The sequence below is a fragment of the Carya illinoinensis genome, chromosome 10 (genome assembly GCF_018687715.1).
Source record: "Carya illinoinensis cultivar Pawnee chromosome 10, C.illinoinensisPawnee_v1, whole genome shotgun sequence".
NCBI lineage: Eukaryota > Viridiplantae > Streptophyta > Magnoliopsida > Fagales > Juglandaceae > Carya > Carya illinoinensis.
The window spans coordinates 38,844,457-38,869,743 of record NC_056761.1 but is presented as its reverse complement, the minus strand read 5'-3'; the positions used below and the strand labels follow the sequence as shown (position 1 = coordinate 38,869,743).

The following is a 25,287-nucleotide window of genomic DNA, read 5'->3' as shown; positions in this document are numbered from 1 at the left end:
GGGGAGCCCCACCCTTGAATGCAGTGACAAATTTCGGGGGTAAAAACCCCATCCCGCCCATGCAGGGGTGCGGTGCAGGAAGGGAAAAACCCCACCCCATAGGGTGCAGGTAGCACTCTTGCTCCTATAAGAAAATGAAATGATGATTTGGATTTGGTTTGGAGGGTCTGTAACGAGATAAAAGGGATATTAAAAGAGAGTGCTAAATCCAACATTCTTTCTATGACTACTACTCAGAGTGCTAAATCCAACATTCTTTCTATGACTACTACTCACTTACTTTATTAGTCAATTGACATACATAATATAACTTTTAACAATAAAGCGTACATGGGGCTAAGGAAATTATAGACATCTTTATTTGTTTTAGGTGTACTTCAGGTTCAACTTTTTAATTTTTTGGGTTATTATAAGTGGTATCACTATATCAAAACTAGGTTATTGCATCAAGTGGTCAGTGAGAAATTTTACTTTGATGTCGGGTCTTGATTGCAATCTTCCACGTTATGGGAGAAAAATATAATAAATATTAATAGAAGGTATCTATTCTCCACAGATAAAGAGTTAGTTTATGATTTTTTCTTGTTGATCCTGAGAAAGAGCCAACTTGCTTCCTACTTGACAATTTCGAGTAAGATCTTGTGGAGATAGACCTTGCTCAATAATCTAGAGAAAGTGCATACTTTCTTCCTGCTCGATGATCGGGAGTGGGTTCTCGTGGAGATAGTGTGACGCCCCTAGATTTCCATTTGAGATCGGACGGATATTTAAAGCGTTGAGACATGCAACACAAGATTATATGCCCTCATTCATGACATATAGGATGCAATATTCCTAATATGCGTATAGCATTATACAATATTTACAGCGGATAATTTTTTTTTTAATACTATGCACCAAATTTATAACATCCCAAATAATTAAAGCATAATCCATGCATACTTAACAAAATAAATATCCATGATTACAGTACGAGTCTCAGATTGTAATTTCAAAACATGGGAGACTAGACTCCATATTTACAGTACCAAAATACACTACTGAACCAGTTCGTCGAGTAACTCGCATAACTCAACTAACAAGGCTAGAATACAGTCCAAAAAAAAAACTAACTATAGAAGCTGAAAGCTCCTCATCGCATCTGCAGCGTCTAATCAACCTCCTCCAGCCTATTGGTGTCTACTCCCTGTTCTGAACCTAATACATCGCCTACCATTCGAGGGGAATGGTAGTTGGGACTACCATAGTGAGATTTGATTACAAACCTCAGCAAGTTAACAGGAAACTTTTATACAAGTTAATGATGCATGCATAGAAATAAATGTATGAATGCACCATCAAAGTCAAAAGTAAATATAACATAACTTGACATAACATAGTATAAAATAATAACCATAATATAACTTGACATAACATGGCATGAGCTAACATAATTGAACTAAAACAGAAACTTAGTTTGACGTAACATGAACTTAAATCATAACATAGACGTGAACTTGAAGCTTAACATGAACGTGAACTTGAACATAACGTACCATTAACATGACTAGAATGTGAAATACATGAATTTGGAATCTTATTCAATAGACTTAATTAATAAAGTGACCATATGGATGCTACATAGATAATCTTGAGTCGTGTGTCTCTACTGATTACCGCATCACAACATAGGTATCTACACCAGCTGTGAGTGCATTAATATGTACTCCACAGTTTTTGTGGCCCACGTATTCTATGTGTCACAATTGTTGTGTCTCACGTAATGTATGCTCCACAATTGTTGTGGCCCCATGAATTGTTTGTGCCACACTTACTGTGAACACATGTAAAATAAAATATGGATTCACCAGCGTTAGTGTCTGGCACGCTCCAGTAACCAGCTAGTTAGGCCTCATCCCCAACCCAGGGAATTTCACACATATTTAGACACTCCAGCGTGAACAAAAGAGTTCCACTAGGATATTACCCCATCTTAGTACTTAGGGTCGTGATTGAAATGAATAACTTAACATGACTATTCTCAAGATACACAAACTGTATTCGAGGCCAGACGCCACATGAATAAGAAATGACAGAAGTCCTGATGTAGCGTAATGTGACATGAGCGTAAGACGACAGACATGACGTACTTTGAGACATTAACATAACAAACAACATTTCATAACATAGTATAGCATGTAACAGACAATAGTTCATAACGTAGCATAACATGTAACAGAATATATTGTGTAACAAATAAATATTTCATGATAGAATAATTCATGTAGTAGATAAACATGTGATGACATGGCATGACATATATAACAACATAAAAACATAAACTATAGTTTTCCTTACCCATTACACATACAAAAAAAAAAAACTGGTAGTAAGTTAAGAGTTAACTTACCTCGTTTGTTGCGTTCAAAGAAAATAAAGCACGAAACACGAGGAATTGTAAGAGGATATTCTAAAAATTAGAAATTTAATTACTAACAATTAGAAATGTGTAAAAGAGACAACTTAGAGTAAAATTACTATTTTACCATCTACATGTGAAAAAATGACCATTTGATCTCTAATTTAAGGATTTCACATTCTAATTCCAAAAAATTTGTAAAATTTACATTCTTCATATAAATTTTGTCCTAAACTAAAATATCAAGTCAGAAAAATTTAAAACAAATCACAACTATGAAAAACACATTATGGCCAAAACATTCATAGGTCATTTCTCTTGATTTTTGTTGCAATTTCTTCCAACTTCAAAACTCATGCTTAACCCAAAATTTTGCAACAAGGATCTTCATATCCTAAGTTTAAAACCATATGTAAAACATCCATTTAGAAAAAACTAATAATCAATACCAAACTTTTTGTAAAAATATTCAAACACTGGATTCACAAGTTTTGACCCTAAATTAAAACATCTCCAAAAATTTCAAAAAAAATCAAATCTTACTTTTAACATATTCATAACATCATCCTAAGATTAACCATGCTTTAAATCATCAAAATAAAGTCACCAAAGTCACAAAATAACACTTGGGGTTTTTGGTTTTACACTTAGTCCAAAAACAGAAATATTTTTCTCAACTAGCTTTGATAAATCTCTTGATCAATGACTTAAGAATGTGAGATATTTGAAATAAAGAATCACATGGTTTTAAAATGTGTCCTAAATAATATCCAATCATCAAACTTAAAATCACATGGCTAAAAGTCAATAAAACATGGATCTAAATCAAAAACATCAAATCTTAGGCCTAACTGAAATTCTCTTGCATAGAAAAATCATATATGTGAAACTAATGCTAAATATCTTCAAAATAACATCCTAACATGAAAATAAGAGATTTAGGATCATCATATAAAAATATCAAAGCCATTAGAGTAAGATTAAACCACGAAATATTCAAACTTTCTTCAAATAAAACCTGTTTTTCCACTTCCAGTTTTCAAGTTTCTAGATCTCAGAAAATCTATCATCAAAAGTTGTATTCATGCAACAAAAATTCAATGAACACTATTAAACACATGCTAAAAACACTCCATAAAAGTTTCGGACTAAGATATGTCCATTAGCTTGGTCAAATATTCCAATACATAACATACTTTCTAGTTTCACGCCTAGAATGACCTTTCCATAGTTAAAAATACTTTTGACCAACCAAATTACCATGGAATGATACAAATAATATATATATGAAAACTAGAGTCAAAGAAGAACAATTATTGTGAAGGATTCATTATGTAAAAATACTTACAAATGGTCAAAACGCGTAATGCAAAAAGACCAAGAAATCTACCTGAGAGAGCTCTTTTGGATTTCTCTCTAAGAACGGGGTGAAGAAGTGATGAAATGGAAGGAAGTGTGTCTTGCACGATTCAAGGCTTTTGTAGGGGGAAGATATGGACTTGAATGACCTTGATTGGAGGTGGTTATGTGACATAAAATGGAGAATAGTGAGGGGTAAAGCACAGCCTACAAAAGCTATGAGGTATAGGGGTTGATGGGGTGGGTTTCTCTATCTCATCAAGGCACTATTGGGTGCAGCCAAGGGCAGTGAATGTTCTGTCATGTGGGGGAGAAAACTTCTTAAAGAAGCCTTGCCAAGGTGACCAAATTCGTGGGTCTTGGTGGACCTCAACTAAGTGGGCTTCAATTTGGGGTTTAAAGAGGGTTTGGTTAGGGTTTGAGATGCTATCAAGCTCAAATCTAATTTTTTTTTGTCCAAACAAATTTTCAAGGTTTAAAAGGTTGGATAATGATGTCATAACAAGAATTTGAGAAATTAATAGCATGTGGAAGTGATTTGATTAAGTGATTAAATACAATGCTAGAAATTGGATCAAAGAGGGTTTGAAGGCCAACTTTAGGGTTTCAATTTCAACCAAGTTTTTGGAATTTCAATTGGATTCCAACCATTTAGGGTTTCACTAGGGTTGAAACCCTATTTGATCTGGCTCAATCTAGTTGATCAGATGAAAAAAAGTTTTTCTTAGGTAGCATGATCTCACACCTTGATTTCCTTCACAAATCTATCTAATGGTTCCTATTTGTGTCAAGTGTCTAATACTTTCACTATGTGTGGCTAAGATTTTGCCAAGTGTCCAAATAAAATTTCTCTAACCTAATTTGGACATTCTACACTGTGATTTTGAAAATATTGCACTTAGTACGCTTATTGAGGTTACTATTCACTCTAAAGAAATGTATAATAATCTTAGTACTGAAAAATCCTAAATATTCATATTAACCTACTATGAAAATCGTTTACCAAAATTCAACCCTGAAGTGCCCCTAAAAATAAATTCACAGTTTCAAACAGACGTTTCGTCCGAAAATTAAGAAAATGAGTTATTGCACCATAAAATCCTAAATAATCAATTGAGTCTAGTGGCGTAGACCATAACATATTTTGACACTTCTAACTATCTCAAACAATTAAAATTACATTTCTGACACCATAGTAAGTGATTACACTAACTATGTTGACAGACTAAAACTTATGCGATTACTTGATTCGTAAAAACTTATGGAGTTTTCACAAGATTCCTAAAGTCCATAAATATTTCACCATTAAATTTCTAACGGGCTGTCACAGATAAGCCTTGTTTGGTAATCTTGAACAAGTGAATACTTTCTTCCTAGTAGGTAATTGCAAGCAAGTCTTGGGGCAAGATTGGCTGGGCTGATTTTCCTTTGATCATAGGCCTTGCAGATTATGGGACTCACTAATAGTATCAAGGAAAGCAAAAGTGCTTGTCCCAAGGCAAGCACCGTGAGATAAAAAAAATTTAAGCACTTTTGCTCATCCAAGTACTAGAGTATAAAAAAGAACAAAAGTGCTAAATGAAAAAGAGGGAAAAATAGAAATGTTATTAGCATTTTTGCTCTCAAGTGAGATGTAGAGACTTAGAAATGCTATTTGATAAAAAAATCGGCGAGCATATGTTGTGCTATCAACAAAAGTGCAAACATAAATTTGTACAACACTTTTGCTCATCTAAGTGATACGGCATCTCCTTGTAATTGCACATTTGTTGTCCTTGGCGCTTGCACTTAGTATATATAAGGAAAAATCGACAATGATGTACAAACTTAAACACTTTTACTCGCCACCTTGGTGAGCAAAGTGTAAGCTCACCCTTGGCAAGCATCACTTTTGCACTCTAGTCACCAAGGTGGCAAGCTTCATGCTCTTTCATGTTACTCGATTGGGCATGCAAGTACTTATGCTCTCCCAATGCTTGCCCCAAGGCTAGCAACATGAAGGAGAATGAAGCTCCCAACTTCAAGGAGTTTCATGTGAAAAGTAAAGTGCTTGCCGCCCAATCGAGCAATGTGAAGAAGTATGAAGCTCTCCACCATCTGCGTACCAGGGAGAGAAAAAGCGCTTGCCTACCAGGTAAGGACTATGGAGCCTTAAAACGGTCACCCCTAGATGAGCACCAGCAGAGCAAAAGTGCTCGTTGCTTAGGTGAGTACCAAGAAGAGAAAAAGTGATCGCCCCTATGCAAGCATTAGTGTGAGCACCGTAAGAACAAAAGTGCTTGATCCTAGGCCAACAAGATGAAGGAGTAGGAAGCTAACGACTTCGACAAGCATAGTGAAAAAGTAAAGTACTCACCCCATGAGAGCAAAAGTTCTTGCACCTAGGTAGGGGGAGCACCAAGGGGCTGTTATCATATTCTGAATGCCCGTAAAAGTATGCATGTAAACTTATTTCGCTTAGTATGATTGTTTGTAGATTTAATAGATTTTGATCAAACTCTTACTTTTCAAATTAATATTATTAATTTGTAGACTTGGATTGAGTTTTTTTTTTTCATTTGAGATTATTAATTTATAAGATAATTAGGAATAAATATGTGCGCACTTAACTAGAAAAAAAGTAAGAGTAATGCTACATACAATTGTGGAGTGCACAAGCGTCATGCAGTCGCTTTGAAAAAGAATATAGTCTATTATGAAAAAATTAATTTCTTTTTGTGTAAATTTATATTTATTCACTTTTTTTAAATGGATTATACGATACTTACACACTCACGACTGTAACTATCAATTCTCAAAAAGTAAATATAAGAATTAAGTCTCATGTTAACTTCGCCCAGTTGAAATTGAACCTTACTTGATTGGCTACATTGAGCATTGAAACCTTTCATAGGAGGGACATGTGAAAGTTGTTGGACCTGGTGATAAATACTCTTTTCGGCCTTTGTTTGTTGTTTATGGTGTGCACAAAAAGCAATGGGGAAAAGCTAGCTGTACATGAAAAAGGTTGTGAAATTATTAATGTTTTCTTCAATATAAGTATTGCAACTTCTAGGTCAACCTCTCGTACCTTCCAACTTATTAAAATCAAGATGATTGTCTTCTACAGGATTCCAAACTTTGATCGAAATTAGCATCTTGGAATGAATGTGGGAGGGAACACACTCATTGATTCTCTACACACCTCTGTCTACCATTAACATCTTGGATAGTAGTAGCCACAAGCCTTATTCAAACTTCAAATGCCTACTTGGGTCTAGGGATACTTTTTCAACAAATTGACGTGGATACGTTTGGATGCTAAAAATAGTATTAAACCATTTGTAAATAATAACAAGGTAATTTAAGATGGTCTCGTTTTCTACACGTGTGATTGAGGAGGGAAGAAAGTAGATTATGATATCATTAATACATGAAATTATATGAAATCAAATACATGAAGACGGATGGCTCGAGTCACTGACTCCTAAGAGGCACATCACACAAGGGATTGTGATTTTTTTAATGCAATATGCATCGAGATTATAATATTTGGGAAGATTTGTGGGTTGTACAAGCATGGTATTTGTGGCTAGGGAATCAAACAACACCTTACATGCACCTTTAAGATTAAAAATAAATTTTATGGGATTCAGATCAGATATGCATCACACCCATTAAACTTTCTTTCCTTTTTTTAATCTTTTTATCTCTTGGTTTTTATGTTATTAAAATATGAGAGCATCGCTTTCTTGTCATGCGTGAAGAATAGTTTAAAATTAAAAATATTGCAAGTAGGCAATTTGGTTCATGAATATCGTTTGTTTCGTGTTGAATCATGGGTATATGACTCACTGAGTCAATCCCAACCTAACCCATCATATAAGGCTGAAAGGGTCATGTGTCTTGAGGGCATCGCTTTCTTGACTTATGAGTCCAATATCTCAACTTTTACACCATTAAAAAAAACACACACACACACAATATATACATGATTCAATTATCCCGTTTAATAAATAATTTGCATTAGAATGACTAAACACGGCCCATTTTAACTTATCCAAGAGATAGATCCACGTATTTAAGAATTTTGTTTTATACAATTATTTTTATATATTTATTTGCGCACTTTATAAATATAATTGATTAAAATAATTATTTTATATTAAAAAATAATACAACAAATCATATTAATAGAATGCGCAAGAAATATGTAAAAATGACTGTATATAAAATTTTTAAATATTTTATCTAACTTGTTAAACACAATTTCATATCTTATAATCGAAATTATATGAATGATTCACATTCACAACTATTTCATGATAAAAACAGTTTTATAATCAGATTCATCATATTAATAAACACAACTCAAGTTCTCAGTGCATGTCCAATTAAAATAAAATTACAATAAACTAAATAGGTTCATAACAATGGAAAAAAAAAAAAAAACAAATTCTAATCGAAAAAATAACATTATACAATTGAATAATTGCAAAAATATAATTTTATTACTTGAATTAAGGGTAATCGAGTTGACCCGTTATTTATTATTTTGTTATTAATATTTGATGGGGTCGATTTTTTTAATCTCAACCGGATTGTATGTATTAGTTTAAAGATTTGTGGAAAAATTAATATAATTGAGATATTTTTAAATCAAAGAGATACCACATGGATGGGATTGCTCCATGCACCGTGAGATAATTTACAGATAATTTCTTTAAACAAGATGAATTAGTTTAAAGAATTTTTATTTATAGTCTTGAGTGGGACTGCACAATTCTATTAATAAATGAGGGTAAAATAAGAAAATATATCATTTTAAAAAGATATTATTATAATTTTAAAATTTTTTTAAACATAATTGCATGAGTTTGCATTAACAATCTTCAAATGGTAACTGTATATAGACTAGCTTTAGATTCAAAGATAATGCTCATCTTCCATGCATAAGTTTTATTATAGAGAAATGATAGTTGCAGTTGTGAGTATGCAAGTGCTACGTAATCATTTAAAAAAAATGAATAAATACGAAACCTACATAAAAAAATTTAATTTTTTAATAATGAATCTTACTTTTTTTAAAGTAATTATACAATACATATGCATTCCATAACTATATATATAGTATTACTATTGGTTATAATCTATGAGCAGCAAAAAGGTCATCGAGGTGTTACAGATAATTTATTAAATAAAAATATTTACAAGTTTATATTTTAATATATCAAATATACCATTAGCGTGGAGATTTATCTTCCTACGAGGAAAATTGGGGGATATCTTTGAAATTTCTCCATGCGTGCCCACCGATGTTTGTTTTGGAGATTAGTTTTCGAGATCGAGGAGTTAATCATTGAGGAGTTAAAAAACTATAGCTCAAAAGTGAAGTTGTGGAATTTTAATTAATTCAATACTGTTTATTTTTATTTAAATTAGTCAAAATTTAACTAGACACTAACATCTGACTAACCAACCCCATTGCTCTAACGTGTGTTTGAAGTGGACAGTTTTGCTGGGAATCTTTCTAAATTTTGTAAAATTTTTATTGTTTTACGTAGAAAAACGTGTTTCATAAGGAAATAATCAGAGATGTTTCCAAATTTTGTAAAGTTTAATATTAATTTTATAGTTAATCTTTAAGGGAAATGCTACACATCATCTCACACCACACACTTTATATATTAAAATAATATTTTTTATTTTTTTTATTTTTTATTTCATTTTATTCTTATTAAACTAATTAAATTATTCTATTTATCATCTACACACTACATATTTATTATAGAAAAAATAAAAAAAAATTAAAATAAGTGTAGTGTGTGAAGTGTGAGGATGATAAGAAGAATTTTCCAATCTTTAATCACTCCAAACAGTTGCATGAATTGATAAATTAATTTAATGTGTGGTGGTTAAAAAAAAGAAGAGAGGCCGGGCAAGAGACCAGACATTCATAAGCTGGCCCCAACGTCATTCCACCTTCGAATTTAAGCAACTTTTTTGACAGCTCGACTGTACTCATCGTACAACGTACCATTGCTGAGCTGTTTATTACCAAAACGACATTGATGTGTGTCAGTGAGTTCTACCTGTAGGCTGTACCTGTGTTATTTTTATTTTATTTTAATCCAAAATGCACCTATACCCTTTTATTTTATTTCAATTCTATGTACTTTTTTTTTTAAAAATGATTAAAATTTAAAATTTATATAAAAATATCATTTTTTTAATAAAAAATTCAACTTTTTCCTTTAACTACTGTGCCCGACTTTCACAAAAGGGTGTAATACTGTTTTTATAAAGAGTAGTATTACATATAATTATAAAATATATAAATATTATATAATTATTAAAATTAAATTAAATTTTTATATAAATTTTGTATTAATTTTTTTAATTACATTTCACTTATACAATTATAATTATAAATATTATTTATCTTTTCCGAATTACGAAACATAAAATCGACGAGTGTTAGAAATCGGAAAGAACAAGAAAAAATTTCCAACAACTGGCTTTGCAGCAGAAGACTCCATCTTGCTTAAGATTTCTGAAGATTTGCCCATAAAACATCCACGTGTCTTGTCTCTCCCTCAAGTTTTGTCATTTGCTCGATTTCCAAAGCTCATGACAAAATTTCACGGACTCGATGAATGTGCTTACAGCAATGGGTAAGCAAACTTTGACTTTTTACGTCCATTTTGAAATGATGAGAATAGAACACAAAAATAAAAAATAAATAAAGACCAAACAATGCATTGCACATGCAACGTTCTTCGTCCTCCAGCCTATATTTCCATTCTCATTCTCTCGGCTTTCACCCGATCGACCTTCTCTCCCATTTTCTTCTTGGCTTTTGGCTTTTGGTAGTTAGATCTACAACTTCTGTCCATTCATTTCCTTTCCCACACCTTTTTTCCTTGACTGTTGGACTTTTACATTTGTTGCCCCATTTTCTACTTCAAGTAATACAACGAATAGTCTCTTTATAAATGTCATATAATTGTTTTGAAAAAAAAATTATTATTAAAAATTTATTTTATTTTCATATAAATTTCATATTTATTTATTTATTTAAAATAATTATGTAATATTTATATATTCACCCACAACTATAAATATTATTTTTGTTTCACATGTAGATATTAACTGTAGCACTTTTACAAGGAGCTTGCAAAACCTAGTTGAATGCAAATGATCATCAATTAAATTGCCATCAAAGAGGGTCGTTTGAGAGTGCAATGTGTAAGGCTTTGGTGATCATGAAATAGAAAATAAATAATATTTACAATTATAGATTCATGTAGAAATTATAGAGTGTATGCTTTTAAAAAGAGTAAGTACATATAAGATTCATGTAGAAATTAATTTTTTAATAATATATCTCACTATTTTTTAAAAAGAGTACACGATGTTTAAACAATTATTGACTATATATAACACTATTCTTACCATTATAGCATCGTTGGAGTTAGAGAGAAGCTAGAACAATATGGTAATATATGTAGAAATTTAGTGATTAAATAAATTAGAAATACACGTGGTATACTATTATCTCCCTTTATAAATGTATCAATTTGGAATTATCTCTTATTATTTTTAAAAGAAAAAGTCTTAAAGATAAATAGATAATGCCACCTCATTATAATAAAATAAGAGAGATAATAGTGTGATATGTTGAATTTTTCTAAATGAGTAATGTTATTCATTGTCTATTTTTTATTATATCATTATTATTGAAGTGACATTAGATAATTGTAAAGTATTTAGTATTTTTCACTTATAATTTTATTATCTAATATCACATCATGAGATTATGAGAAGATGATAAAAAAAATAATGAATAGATTTTTTCATATTTATAAATCATTGTAACTAATATATTTAATAAAGTGTTTATATGGTATAACATGATTTATAAGAAAAATATTAAAAATTTTAAAATTTAAATTTTATAAATAAGATTTTATCATTTTAATGCAATTTAAGAATAAAATAACTCATAATAAATATATGGGTCTTATCAAAAAATTAATAAATATATGGCAAATCATAATTTTCTTTTGCTGGTAATAAAATATTAAAAATAATAAGATATAAGGAAGAGGGAAAAATGAGAAATTCTTTGGGAATCAAATTTTATTTATTTTTTAAATGTATTTTATTATACTTAATGATTAAAGAAATATTTTTTTAATGGTATTATATTTTTTTATTTTTTAAAAAATATTTAAAAATAAATAAAAAATAATTTGTTTATTTATTTATTTTTACCTTATTCGGTGGATCGTCGGCTATATGCCTCGCAGTGATCGGGAAAAATAGGAAGAATGAAAAAACTTGTTAGAAAAGGCGGAAAGACAGAACTCACCAACACACAAAATCCTCTTTTTAAAACTATTCAGAGAGATTTCTGTTTTGGTTGTGCCGCCACCACCATATGCGCCTCCATCGTTCTCTTCGGGGCCTAGGGTTTGTAGGGTTTTTGGAGACCTTTAGTTGCTTATCTAGGGCTTTCCGAGCTGGATTCTCTCGCTTTTCTCAGACGTATCTCCATGGGCCGCTGGTTTAGTGGCTTCGTTGATTAGATAGGCGTCGCCTCTCTCTCTTCCTCTTTCAATTCATATCTGACTCTCTCAATCTTTGCCATACTAATTAGCTCCACTCAAAAGCCTTGGGTTTGATTGGTTCATTTTGAGACGCTATGGTTTTCCGTTCAGGGCAAGTTGTTGGTTTGCCGATTGGGTTTGCACTTTGAGGGTGTTCGGGAGATTTGAATGGCATTGGGGGATTTGATGGCGTCTCGGTATTCGCAGTCTTCGGTTGTGACGGCGGTGGTCTCGAATCACTTCGACGAGTGCGCTTCGAGCCACGAAGACGGGGATTTGGGTTCACAGAGAAGGGATTCGGAGACTGCCAGCAGTAGTCATGGGAATGTGTCGGCTTCCACCACTACGAGCATGGCATACTTGCCCCAGAACAAAGTGTTTTGTGAGCTTCGGCACGAGGCCTTCGAGGCTTGTGTGCCTACCGGTCCATCCGATAACGTTTTGGTTTCGAAATGGCGGCCTAAGGACCGAGTATGCCCCCCAGTCTCTGTTGCTGCACCTCTTTTTGTTATACTGGATATTGAATTGCTTTTATGTTTAAGTTTGTTGGGTCATATGGCAGAAATTGATCTTATTATTGATTCAACTGCAAATATATGATCTAAATGAAAACCTTTATTTGGGGAACCCGGTGCTTTTAAATCGTGGGCTAATTTAGTCTTTAATACTGTTAATTCTTGAAAAGGTGACATTTCTTAAACTGATTTAAAAATATTGATAAATAGGTTTTTTAGCATTTAGGTGATTGGTGCTGTTGTGTCGAAATCGAAGTGTTTTTATTTTTTGATAAGTAATAAATTTATTGAAGAAATAGGCATAAGCCCAAGTACATAGGAGGTATACAAAAGATATACCTACAACTTCCAGAAACAAAAAGAAAACAAACCTAGAAAACTAAAACAGGTTCAGAAAATTATCCACCATTACATAAGCTTTAGCCCAAAAACCCAAAGTACTCAAGAAAAAATCCCTAAGATCTTCCAAAGAGCGTTCTTTATCTTTGAAACATTTCCCATTTCTTTCTATCCATATGCACCACATCAGACAAGGGGGAATCATCTTCCAAACATGTGCCGCCTTCTTACAGCCCTTCAAACCCTTCCACCCTGCCAATAAATCCACCACATCTTTGGGCATTACTCAATGTAAACTTGTCCAGCTCAAAACCTCATCCCACAAGAATCTTGTTGCTTCGCAGTGAAGGAAAATATGATTTACTGATTCTCCATCCCTTTTGCACAAGACACACGAGTTTGTAATAAACAATCCTCTCCTTCTAAGATTATCAGTTGTCAAGACTTTGCCCAAAGAATCCACCCAACAGAAAAAATCAACCTTGGGAGGAATTTTTACTTTCCATATACTTTTCCATGGGAAAGCACAACTACTATGACTTGACAAAACTCTATAATAGGATGAAACTGAAAACTTGGCATTTCGAGCAGAAGTCCATACCATGCTATCCTCCCTTCAAGCACCAACTTTAAGTTGTAAAGTTTAACCAGCAATGCCTGAACTTCGTCCACTTCCCAATCATTAACATCCCTTCTGAAAATAACATTCCATTCAACCTTATTATTACTGCTGCAGTAAGAATCACAAACAGCTGCATTTTGATCCCTTGCAATTCTGAAAAGGGCAGGAAATTCCAGCTTGAGAGCAGTATCCCCACACCACAAATCATGCCAAAAGAGTATTCACTTTCCATCTCCCACCTTCAATCAAAATTATTAGAGAAGAAATCCCATCCTTTTCTAATAAATTTCCACAAACTCACCCCATACACATCACTAGAAGCTTTAGAACACCAACCTCCCCACAAACTTCCATACTTCACATCTATCACATTTTTCCATAGAGCTTCACTTTCCAAATGATATCTCCAAAGCCATTTCCCAAGTAAAACTCTATTAAAAACCTTTAAATCTTTAATCCCCAAACCACCACCATCCAATGGTTGACAAATTTTCTTCCAACTAACCAAGTGAAACTTTTTTTCCTCTCCTATACCACCCCATAAGAAGTTCTGAAATAAACTCCCAATTCTCTTTTCAACCCTTGCTGGAAGAGGAAAAAGAAAAAGGAAATAGGTGGGCAGGTTAGACAAAGAACTTTTAATAAGAGTTAATCTTCCCCCTTAGACAAATAGATCCTCTTCCAACCTGCTAACCTCCTTTCAATTTTTTCAATCACCCCATCCCATATGTCTACAGCTTTAAAAGAGGCTCCCAAAGGAAGCCCAAGATACCTTAAAGGCAGTGAAGAGATTCTGCACGCCAGTAAGTTAGCCAAATCTGATAAATTCTGAACATCACCCACAGGAACAATTTCAGACTTTGATAAATTAACTCTTAACCCCGAAGCAGCTTCAAAACACAGCAATAGTGCTCTTAAAGCACATAAATTATCAGAGTCAGGCTCACTAAAAATCAGGGTATTGTCAGCAAATAATAAATGAGAAATCTTTTATCTATTCCTTGTCTCATTACCCACCACAAAACTAGACAGAAAATTACCCTTCACTGCCTTCTCAATCATTCTACTCAAAGCGTCCATAATCATAACAAAAAGAAAGGGGGAGATGGGATCGCCTTGCTTCAAACCACGAGAACTACAAAAGAAACCAGCCGGTTCACCATTCACCAAAACAGAAAATTTTGAAGTCGATACACAATACTCTATCTACGAACACCATTTAACTCCAAAGCCATATCACTTCAACAAATCTTCAAGAAAATCCCAGCTTACATGATCATAAGGTTTTTTCGTATCCAATTTAACAAGAATACCAGCTTTCTCCAACTTAAATCTACTCTCCAACTTCAATCATTTTGAGATTGTAAAATTATCCACTCCATCACCCTACTCAACCGATTTGCCGGCACCTTAGAAACAATTTTATAAACACCATTCACCGAATTGATAGGCCTAAAATCTCTTATCTCCACAGCCCCTGCCTTTTTGGGAATTAGAGCAATGAAAGTTGCATTCAAACTCTTCTCAAACCTCATATACGAGTGAAACTCGGCAAACACCTTCATGACATCATCTCTAACAACATCCCAGCACTCTTGAAAAAAGGCCAATGAGAACCCATCGAAGGTATTCTACCTGTTTCAGTATGATCTGTCCAATTGTAACAGATTTGACCAAGACGTGGGAAAATGGACCTTCTTTCTTGCTTGTTAGTGCCCCCTTACCCCTATTATATTAGTTTAGCGGTTATGCTGATGCATTTCAATTTTGTTGTTGTGCTGGTATGTCGTCCTTCCCAGTAATGAAACTTTCACAGGTCCTGTTAGTTGACCTAAGCTAAGCACCATTAAAAATGAGTATGCATGGCTGGACCAATATTTTCCTTAGATGTATGTGGTTAAATTAAGTCCTGATTATGGATTTTGTGTGACCATCTCGAGTGTGAAATTCAGGAAAACCCTTGATGATTTCCAAGGCATCAAAGTTTTTGTCCTGTGTGCATGTAATAATTTTAATTTAAACCATGCTAGGCATTTTATGTGTTTCATTTTTGCAGAAAATAAAGTTGTTAATGATTATGCAATCTGATATGTGAAATGTATAGTTTTATTCAGTTTGTTGTGTGGTCTATAATTGATAGGAAATATATAGCATGAGCTTCTAGGATTTCATAGGCTTGTGAGGATCGTAATTTTGTGTTTTCTTGGCTGAGTCCTATAATTGCACCAAAAACTTCTGTGTTCATAACCAAGTTCAAAATATTATCCAACTTTAAAATTTAGTTCATAGTAGGATGGGGCTTTGGGGTGGTTGGTGCACAAATGAGGTGAGCGAACCATATTGGGTGGGGCTTTTGAAACCCATCAGAAGAGAATGGGAAGCTTTCTCTAGATATACTCGGTTTGAGGTGGCCGATGGATCTTGAATCGAGTTTCGGCATGACCTATAGTGTGGTGACAAGGCTCTTAAGGAAGCTTTTCTTGGAATATATGGACTTGCAAGGTCGTAGGAAGCCTTAATTGCTGATCTATTAGAGCTGCCCAGTGGTCTTCCTCAATGGAATGCCACTTTCCTCAGAGCTGCTCAAGATTGGAAGTCAAGGCATTCACTAATTTCTACAACCTTGTCTATATTCTCCTAGAGTGAGGATGGGAGAGGTAGATAGGTTCATCTAGAGTCGAAGAAAGGAAATTTTTTTTGTTCGGTAATTCAATCAGTCTCTTATCATGAACAAATCTCTCTCATTCTCGGGGAAGAGTATTTGGAAGATGAAGGCACCTTTGAAAGTAGTTTTTTTATTTTTACTTTTTTGTATCAACAGCTTGCTTGGGAAAGATCCTCACCTTAGACAACCTATGGAGACATCAGATCATTGTAGTGGATTGGTGTTGCATATGCAAAAAGAGCTGGGATACTGTGGACTATTTACTTCTTCACTATGAGGTGGCATGACCTTATGGAACGAATTTTTTACTAGGGTGGTGATAGCTTGGGTGATGTCAAGAAAGGTAGTTGACTTCCTAGCAAATTGGAGAGGTTTGTGTGATAACTCGCAAATCATAGCAATATGGAAGATGGTTTTGCTTATGGTGGTGTCTTTGGAGGGAGAGGAATGATAGAAGTTTTGAAGATCGCGAGCAGGCAGTGGATGGGCTTAAGAGTTTTCTTTTTCACACTTTATTCCATTGGTTGATTGTTTAGACTTCAATGGCCTGAATATCCTTTAATTCCTTGTATCCCTGGTCAATCATGCCTAGATGTTGCTCTTGTATATGTCTTGTATTCCTCGGCTATGCCTAGTTCTCATCAATAAATCAATATTTACTGATAAAAACAAATAAATTTAGTTCATAGACTGAATGGAGCACAACATTGTGGATAGAATCAAATCGAGGAACATGGTCCATTGTTGATCAATGAGTTGCACTTTAGAGAACTTAATATTTGCATAAAGCATTAAATACAGAGCTTAGTCATATTGAGTGCCTATACTTCCATTGCTTGCCCAACTTGCTAAGGTAGATTCTAGGTCTGATGGCACCATCTAGTCTGGTTGAAATTTCTGAATGTCTAGTATGAGGCTGTTATTGTTTTTGAATGGGAATCATTAAGAAGCTCGGAGTATATCTTGCAATTGATTTTTCATGAGGGAATAAAGCTTTTCTATTTGTTGCTCAAACCGAAAGAGGTATATTGGGAAGTAAGGAGGAGGCCTCCACAAACAAATGACCTTCAATTATCTTTATAGTTCTAACCTGTCTCTTAACCTTTTTTTTTTTTTTTTTTTTCATAAAACGGTACGATAAGTTTTTTGATGAGTGAATGATACTGTAACACCCCGTTCCTGTAGGATAGAGACGTTACTAACAAACATGATAAAATGCCTGGTAAAGAGACTCATTACTCTGAAATACCTCATGTCTTTGGAAAAAAAAAAAAACTTAATTCTTGTGTAAATGACACTTATTCATCTCTAAGTCCTTATACTAAATCTACTCCTGGCCATCCAGCTCTGCATCATCATAATCACCATCTGTGGCAATCAACATAGAAGAAAACAAAAAGACACAACAAAAAGTGAGTCGAATACTTAGTAAATAATACATCATACCGAAAAATACTATCTAGCTTAGCATAAATTTGGTTTTTAAAGCCTTATCATAACTTTCATATAACATTCATGGATTAACATGAGCGGAAACATTCATAATCATGGCAAACATGAAGCGTGAATGCATGAGTAACTTGTTTATCTTGAATTGTACTTATTTCATGGTGAACCACGCTTGAGTCCATGGCACCACATAACTTGTCATGTAGTGAAACACGCTTGAATCCGTGTTTCACTTAACTTGCATAACTTGAAGTGAAATACGCTTGAGTCCGTATTTCACTTATCCTGCTTGACGTGGAGTGAAACACGCTTGGGTCCGTGTTTCACTTATCTTGCTTGACATGGAGGGAAACACGCTTGGGTTCGTGTTTCACTTATCTTGCTTGACATGAAGTGAAACATGCTTGGGTCCATGTTCACTTAACTTGCATGACATGGAGTGAAACACGCTTGAGTCCGTGTTTCACTTAACTTGTGGTAACCACGCTTGAGTCTATGGTACCGCCTTAGCATAACTGTGGTAAACACGCTTGGGTCCGTGTTACCTTAAAATGTTTATCTTTCTTGATGCATGATAATTTTCTTGGACTTCTTAGACTTTTCTAGCATGGCATATTCTTGTACATGGCATGGTATAACATGATATATTCTTGTACATGGTATAGTATAGCATGACATGGCCTAACATGATTTAATCATTTTATGACATTTCATGGCATGCATGATCTGAGAACTAATGAACATGTCATACATGATCTGGCTATTTATTACATGGCATGCTTGACTTAAGTTATTGCATGAACAATACATGGCATATATGGTCTAAGTACTACATGAATGAAGCATGCATGATCTGGCTATTTTAATTCATAAAATACCTATCTTAAATTATTATATGATCATATCATGACTTCCATTTGATTTTAGTAACATTCAATCCATCAATCAACAATCCATAAAAGCATAACATATATATAGGCTTACTTTCATGTAAATCATCGTAATTCATAGAAGTTCGTGAAAGCGATCTAACCTTGACTTGGCTCTTAGCGCAACGTAGATAACCATCAAAACCATATCATATTATCATACCCAATTATAATATTTACATTACGCGTACATTTATATGATCATACTATTTACCTCTTAGCACTGCTTCCGAAATCTCACGTCGTAGCTCGTGACCTATACGAGGCACTAGACGTTACTAATCTTTCTAGAAAACGTGTCGTAGCAATCTAATTACTTAAAATCTTACCATAGAGATAATTTAATAAATAAGTAATTAATAAAAAGAATAAATATAATCATAACATAACTAAATAATTTCTAACTGAATTAACCTAAATTCTAGGTTCGTATGTTACAATCTCCCCTCCTTAGCATTGGAAGGATAAAATTGGAACGATACAGAGAAGATAAGCATGGCCCCTGCGCAAGGATGACATGCACAAATCGAGAAATGGTATCAGAGCTTATCCCAACCAGAAATGTGAGACTTGAGCCGTGCCACTTACAACGGATAGGCCCGACGAGGACATCGGGAATTTAAAGGGGGTATATTGTAATACCCCATATGATAAGGATATGGGTAGGTGGTGTATGGGATCCCACATTGCTTGGGAAGGAAAAGTTTGTGCTCTTTATAAGGTTCCAATGAGGCTCCAATTGTATCATTGACTAATCCTTTTGGAGTATAGATCATGTGGTTTGAGCCTTCAATTGGGGCGTTACAGATACGATACATTTGAGATAATATGGTGTATGTCTCAAGTTCTCTAGACTAAGGATCTTTTCAAGTGTAGCCGTTTAAACAAAGAAAGATACTCTCAAGTTAGCTTTCCTTCTCCAAATAGAACCATGAAAAACTAGTGTTGTTGTGGGGGACTAATGTGCTATAAAGGGACTAGAGCTCATACACCCCTATTTTGTATAAGCTCAAATACATCTTATCTTCTTGGCCTTGTCTCAATCTAAAAGTATATAGTCAATTATAAAAAGAGGTAAAGTTAGAAGCTTTGTAGACCATGAGAGGAGAATGAAGCTTTCTTTTTTGAAACCTTTTGGGCAGGGGCAATAGATTCTAATGGGCTTAATCTCCACGAGTTTCTTATTTTGTTTTAAATCCTTGTTAGGTTTACTCATTCATACGTCATGTAGTACAATGCCTATTAGTAAAAATAAAACTTCTTGATTGCCTATAAAAAGAGAGGTAAAGAGGTCCAACAAACTTCAATGCCATTGTGGAGAGTCATTAAAAAATTATAATCTATCCACCACCGAGGCATCATACCCTAGCAACATTGAACAAATCCGCAAGCAGTCGATCACCGCACCCTACATTATATTATAATTTTATCTTTGTTCCATCCCCCACCTTATATTCAATCCCATAGCTTATATTAACTTCATATGACTTTTGACTATTCACGTAATGTGACTTTTGACCCTTGACCCCATTCACAACATGCTTCAAGTTTACCACCATTCTCCATAATTTCACCCTTTTGTTAGAATAGCGCCACTATCACTTCCTCAATAGCTCTATTGAATTAAGTAGCCTTTTGATACCAGGCCACCTTCCCAAATTGCAGAACATACCTTGGCCTAGTTCACCAAATGAAATTTCTACTCCCCCAAACCATTCCATAAGAAATCTGTGATACCCCATACTGAGTAGTGAGTGTAGGTGGTGTATGGGGTCACAAATTGGTTGGGAGGGAAAAGTTCTTGCTCTTTATAGTGGTTCCAATGGGACTTCAATTGTACCATTGACTAGTTCTTTTGAAGTATGGCTTAGATGTGGTTTGGGCCTTCGCTTAGGGCGTTACCAAGTGCTATTAGGGCCCATCCCAACCAGATTTATGGGACTTGAGTCATGCTACCTACGATGGAATGACTTGACGAGGATATTGAGAGTTTTAAGGGGGAAGATTGTGATACTCCATACTGAGCAGTGATTGTAGGTGGTGTATGTGATCCCGTGTTGCTTTGGAGGGAGAAGTTCTTGCTCTTTATGATGGTTCCAACAGGACCCCAATTGTACCATTGACTAGTCCTTTTGGAGTATGGCCTAGATGTAGCTTGGGGCTTTGTGTAAGGCATTACAAAATTCCTCTGTAACTTCTCAATAGGGTTTTCCATGCCAAAAAGGAGAGTAAACAAAGACAAAAAGCTGGTGGACAGGCTTGAGAGTGTGTTCTTAATCAAGGTACCTGCCTTCTCTAGAAAAATACAGCCTTTTCTAGCTTGCCAAAAAATGTTCAAGCTTCTCTACAATGCCCTCCCAGAGTCTCATTGCAGTGAAGACACCCAACACCCTAAGCTGCAAGCCAAGCCATCAAAATTACCCACATTACCAATTGGTAGTATCTTGGACTCGGCTGAATTGACTTTCAACTTGAAACTGCTTTCTAACCAAAGGATCAGGCAGTGCAAATAATGCAAATGCTCAGGGTTTGCATCACAAAAAATTAGCTTTTCATCTGTGAATGATAGATATGGGACAAGTGCTCCTTCATTATTAGTCACCATTGATAAGCCTGAAAGCAGCCCTCCGACACCAATGCTAAGATCATCCTACCCAAGGCCTCCATAACTATAACCAACTTTGAGAGTGCATATTTTACTTATGTTTAGAAGAGTTTTTGAAAATTTCTAGCCTTATTTTTGTATGGTAGCTGTGGACTCTGTGTGTGTGTGTGTGTGTCTTTCTGTCTCTCTCTCCCCCACTCACTGCTTCCTTGTTTTAGTATATTCTGGTAAATGGGTCTTGGGACAGTTCTATCTTACACAAATTCTGCTTTTGATCAACTCCTTTTTGTTAAATGCAGATGAAGACGGGATGTGTTGCTCTGGTTTTATGCTTAAACATTAGTGTTGATCCACCTGATGTAATCAAGATATCTCCTTGTGCCAGAATGGAGTGCTGGATAGGTGCATTTAAAGCTTTCGATTTTCTTCTATTCCTCTGGTTTTATGCGTTGCTTGTTCGTTGTTAATCTATTGTCATTTTGCTTCTATTTTTCTTGTTTTGGGATTTTAAGGATTCTTTCGAGTCTGAGCTGCCATATTATAGGTCTCCAATACTTCTCTTTCCTTGCTATATTATTATTGAGTACTTCTTATATTATCTGGCAAATGATTTTATTTCATTACTTCTTCTCGGTGGGATGTTCTACAGAGGTGGTTGAAATTAGTGAAAATGTTTTAAAGGGATTCAGTTTTAGTATCTTTCAATGGTAATTTTATTTATGCTGATTTGAGTTAAATTCTGGACTTATTTTTGGATTTTTTGACGAATCATATGCTTTGCTTAGCTATGCTGTTCTTATGATTTATGTTTCTTTTCCCATTTCTTTTACGTGTTCTAGCATTTTGTATTGTTTCTTTTTCACGAAAATGAAGAAAAAGGCAATGATTTGGAACGCGCTAGTTAACGTCAGAATAACAAGAAAGATAATAAAAATTAAGAAAAAAAAGAAAGATAGTAAAAATTAAGAAAAAAATTTCGTCTTGCACTTTAAAGGAAGAAACTATAGTGCTAAATTAGTATAATTGAGAGTTGAGAAAAAGAAATAATTGGAAAAGTAAAATGACATGAAAAGTGCTTGAATTGAAATTACAAAACTGTGAGCAGCAATCAATAAGCCTGAAGATGCCACTGAAGCAAAATTACAGAATTGTCATCACAATTCAGGAAAATCATAAAATTTCCATTGAACACATTCCGGACAAGACTGCAAATTTTGGCCTGAATGATCAAATAGACCAGAATGGCAGAAACTCACTGAAATTTAAAGCGAAATGGAATAGGGGCTTAAAAAAAGGTCTTTCTTGTTTTCTAATATTCTTGCATCCGTGCAGATCCTTTTTCTATGATACCTCAAAAAGCACTTGAGACAATTGGAAAAACCTTGAGTAGCCAGTATGAAAGGTGGCAACCAAAGGTCAGAACATTTTTATCATGTATTTGTGTGACATGTTATGTTATCAAGTTCATTTTTAATATATTAAACATTGGCAGGCTCGCTATAAGTATCAACTTGATCCTACTGTGGAGGAAGTGAAGAAACTTTGTAATACATGTCGTAAATATGCTAAGTCAGAGAGAGTTCTGTTCCATTATAATGGACATGGTGTGCCGAAACCAACGGCTAATGGTGAAATTTGGCTCTTTAATAGGGTCCGTTACTGCTCTCCAACCTTCTTTTTTGTGCTGTTTTATTGTCACTATCAAATAGCTTGTCAGCATGTTCTAACTTATTTTGTTGCAGAGTTATACACAGTATATCCCCTTGCCAATCAGTGACCTTGATTCCTGGTTGAAGACTCCATCGATATATGTTTTTGACTGCTCTGCTGCTGGGATGATTGTCAATTCCTTCACTGAGGTACCAAACAGTGTCTTTGCTACAAGTCATTTGACATGGTAATTGGGTAGCTTTAATTTAGGGACATGTATTAATGTTATCCTGACTGTTAAGGTAAATATTGGATTGTTTCTTGATAGCTTAATGACTGGGGTGCTTCTGGATCCTCAAGGGATTGCATTCTACTTGCGGCCTGTGAAGCACACGAGACTCTTCCACAGAGTGCTGAATTTCCTGCTGATGTGTTTACTGCTTGCCTTACTACTCCTATAAAGATGGCATTACGATGGTGAAATATCTCCCTGTTTGTTGTTCAGTTTGACTACTAGCTGAAACTTTGATCTCTTTTCAGGATGTTTCATTATAGATAATATTGTCTTCTGAATCCTGAATTTTGAAATATTATTTTCCTGCTAAATCAAAATTCTGTTTTTGGGCGTTCTATTTGTAATAAGTTAAAAGAAAAGGGTTGGTGGATTGAAGTTGGTTAGGACCGATGTCATTGTGAATTTTCTGTTGGTTTGCAATATTTTAGAAGAGTTTGCATAAAATGAGCAATAGTTTGTCATTATTTGTTAATTGGTTAACTCCAGTAGGATCTACTCCCTATACCCAATTTATATATCCTTTGATGAGGAACAATATTAAAGGAGAGTGCTTTAAATGCTCTCGCACATTTTTTACTTTTTCACTTTTTTCCATCATTGTAGTTCTCATTTGAAAAATGATTTATTTCTAACATGTAATTAGTACTTCCGTGGAGGTATCATGAGAGAAAAAGCATAAGTTATCTTGTTACCTTTTAGTATGAACAATAATTGTGGAACACCCCATAAGAAATGGACTAATATTTATGGATTAAGTATCGAAGTAGTGTTTATTAGTCTATGATTTCTTTCTCATCCGCAAGAAAGTTAAATTGTGAGCTTATATTTTCTTTCTGATTCAAAATTTATTGAAATTTCTGTGTGTCGTTGAGCATTAAATTTAGATGAGTATAGTGGACAATATTAATTTTATTTATCCATGTTATATAATTTACATTCAGAACAATTGAAAGTTCATAATTTCGATCTAATTGGAGTTGTGACTAAGGGAGAGGCTTGTGGACCAATAGATTATGCTGACCCTCTTATCAAGAATTTTTATTTATTTATTTTTTTTAAAAAAAAGAAAAAAAAGAACTTATTTGATCCTGGGTATAATTAATTGATTATATGCTGTACTCTTTTTAACAGCTCTCCATTTTATCTCCTCCAGTTACCTGATTAATGGAGCCTGGTTGTGGTCTTTGTAGTCATTTAAAGGTTTTTTAATAAGTGGTTGAAACTTCATTAAAAAGCGCAGAACGCACAATCCCAGTACAGAGAATTTATGCAAGAGACACTTATTCAGAGAGAGAAAAAGATACCAGAAAGTCATTGAAATTAAGCCCATTAAAGTCTATAGAAGCTGTCTGAAAGATTAGAGTATTGAAAAAGAAATCTTTGTATTTGATCAAGAGTTGGCTTGCAGCTCCTTCTGCTGTTTTCATCTACTTTTGTGTCATCATGGGTATAGGGTTCCTTTCCCTTTGATAATTACGAGGCTTGATGCCCATTTTTTGTGCTTCCTTTTCACTTTAAGGTGGTTTTTTTTTTTTGGATAGGTAATCAAAGATATTATATTCATAGAAATAGGCAAAGGGTGTACAGGAAGTATACATGATGAATGCCTAGCTAGTGGTTACAATAGGTGGTTATGTTGTTTAACAATACACTTATAAAAAAAATGGGTTTTAACAATATAAATTACTAATACCTATACAAAAAAATAATGATAAACTAGTGATGCAAGTAGTAGATGCGTAAAGAACAGTCTTTTTCCCTTTTTGTTGGGATGAATGATCAAGGCACCTCTTTTTACTTATCAAAAAAAGTAAAAAAAAAACAGAAAAAGAAAAAAAGAGATCAAGGCACCCTTTTTACATCCCTTTAA

The 25,287-nt window shown here is 34.2% G+C and overlaps 1 protein-coding gene and 1 pseudogene across 3 annotated transcripts in view; both read left to right on the top strand.

Moving 5' to 3' along the window:
• Positions 1-12,045: 12,045 nt before the first annotated feature.
• Positions 12,046-25,287, top strand: part of LOC122279818 (regulatory-associated protein of TOR 1-like) — a 33,352-nt gene continuing 20,110 nt past the window's right edge. For 2 of the 3 annotated variants that reach the window (XR_006229676.1, XM_043090667.1), the window contains exons 1-6: positions 12,046-12,819; positions 21,772-21,874; positions 22,805-22,887; positions 22,965-23,123; positions 23,215-23,331; positions 23,451-23,599. Coding sequence is in view for 2 of the 3 variants with exons in the window: in XM_043090667.1 (XP_042946601.1) it covers positions 12,517-12,819; positions 21,772-21,874; positions 22,805-22,887; positions 22,965-23,123; positions 23,215-23,331; positions 23,451-23,599 (914 nt within the window). In the remaining variant the exon portion in view is untranslated. The remainder of the gene's footprint in view (positions 12,820-21,771; positions 21,875-22,804; positions 22,888-22,964; positions 23,124-23,214; positions 23,332-23,450; positions 23,600-25,287) is intronic. The other variant, XM_043090666.1, reaches the window with a different exon arrangement.
• On the top strand, positions 19,305-19,415 carry LOC122280291 (annotated as a pseudogene).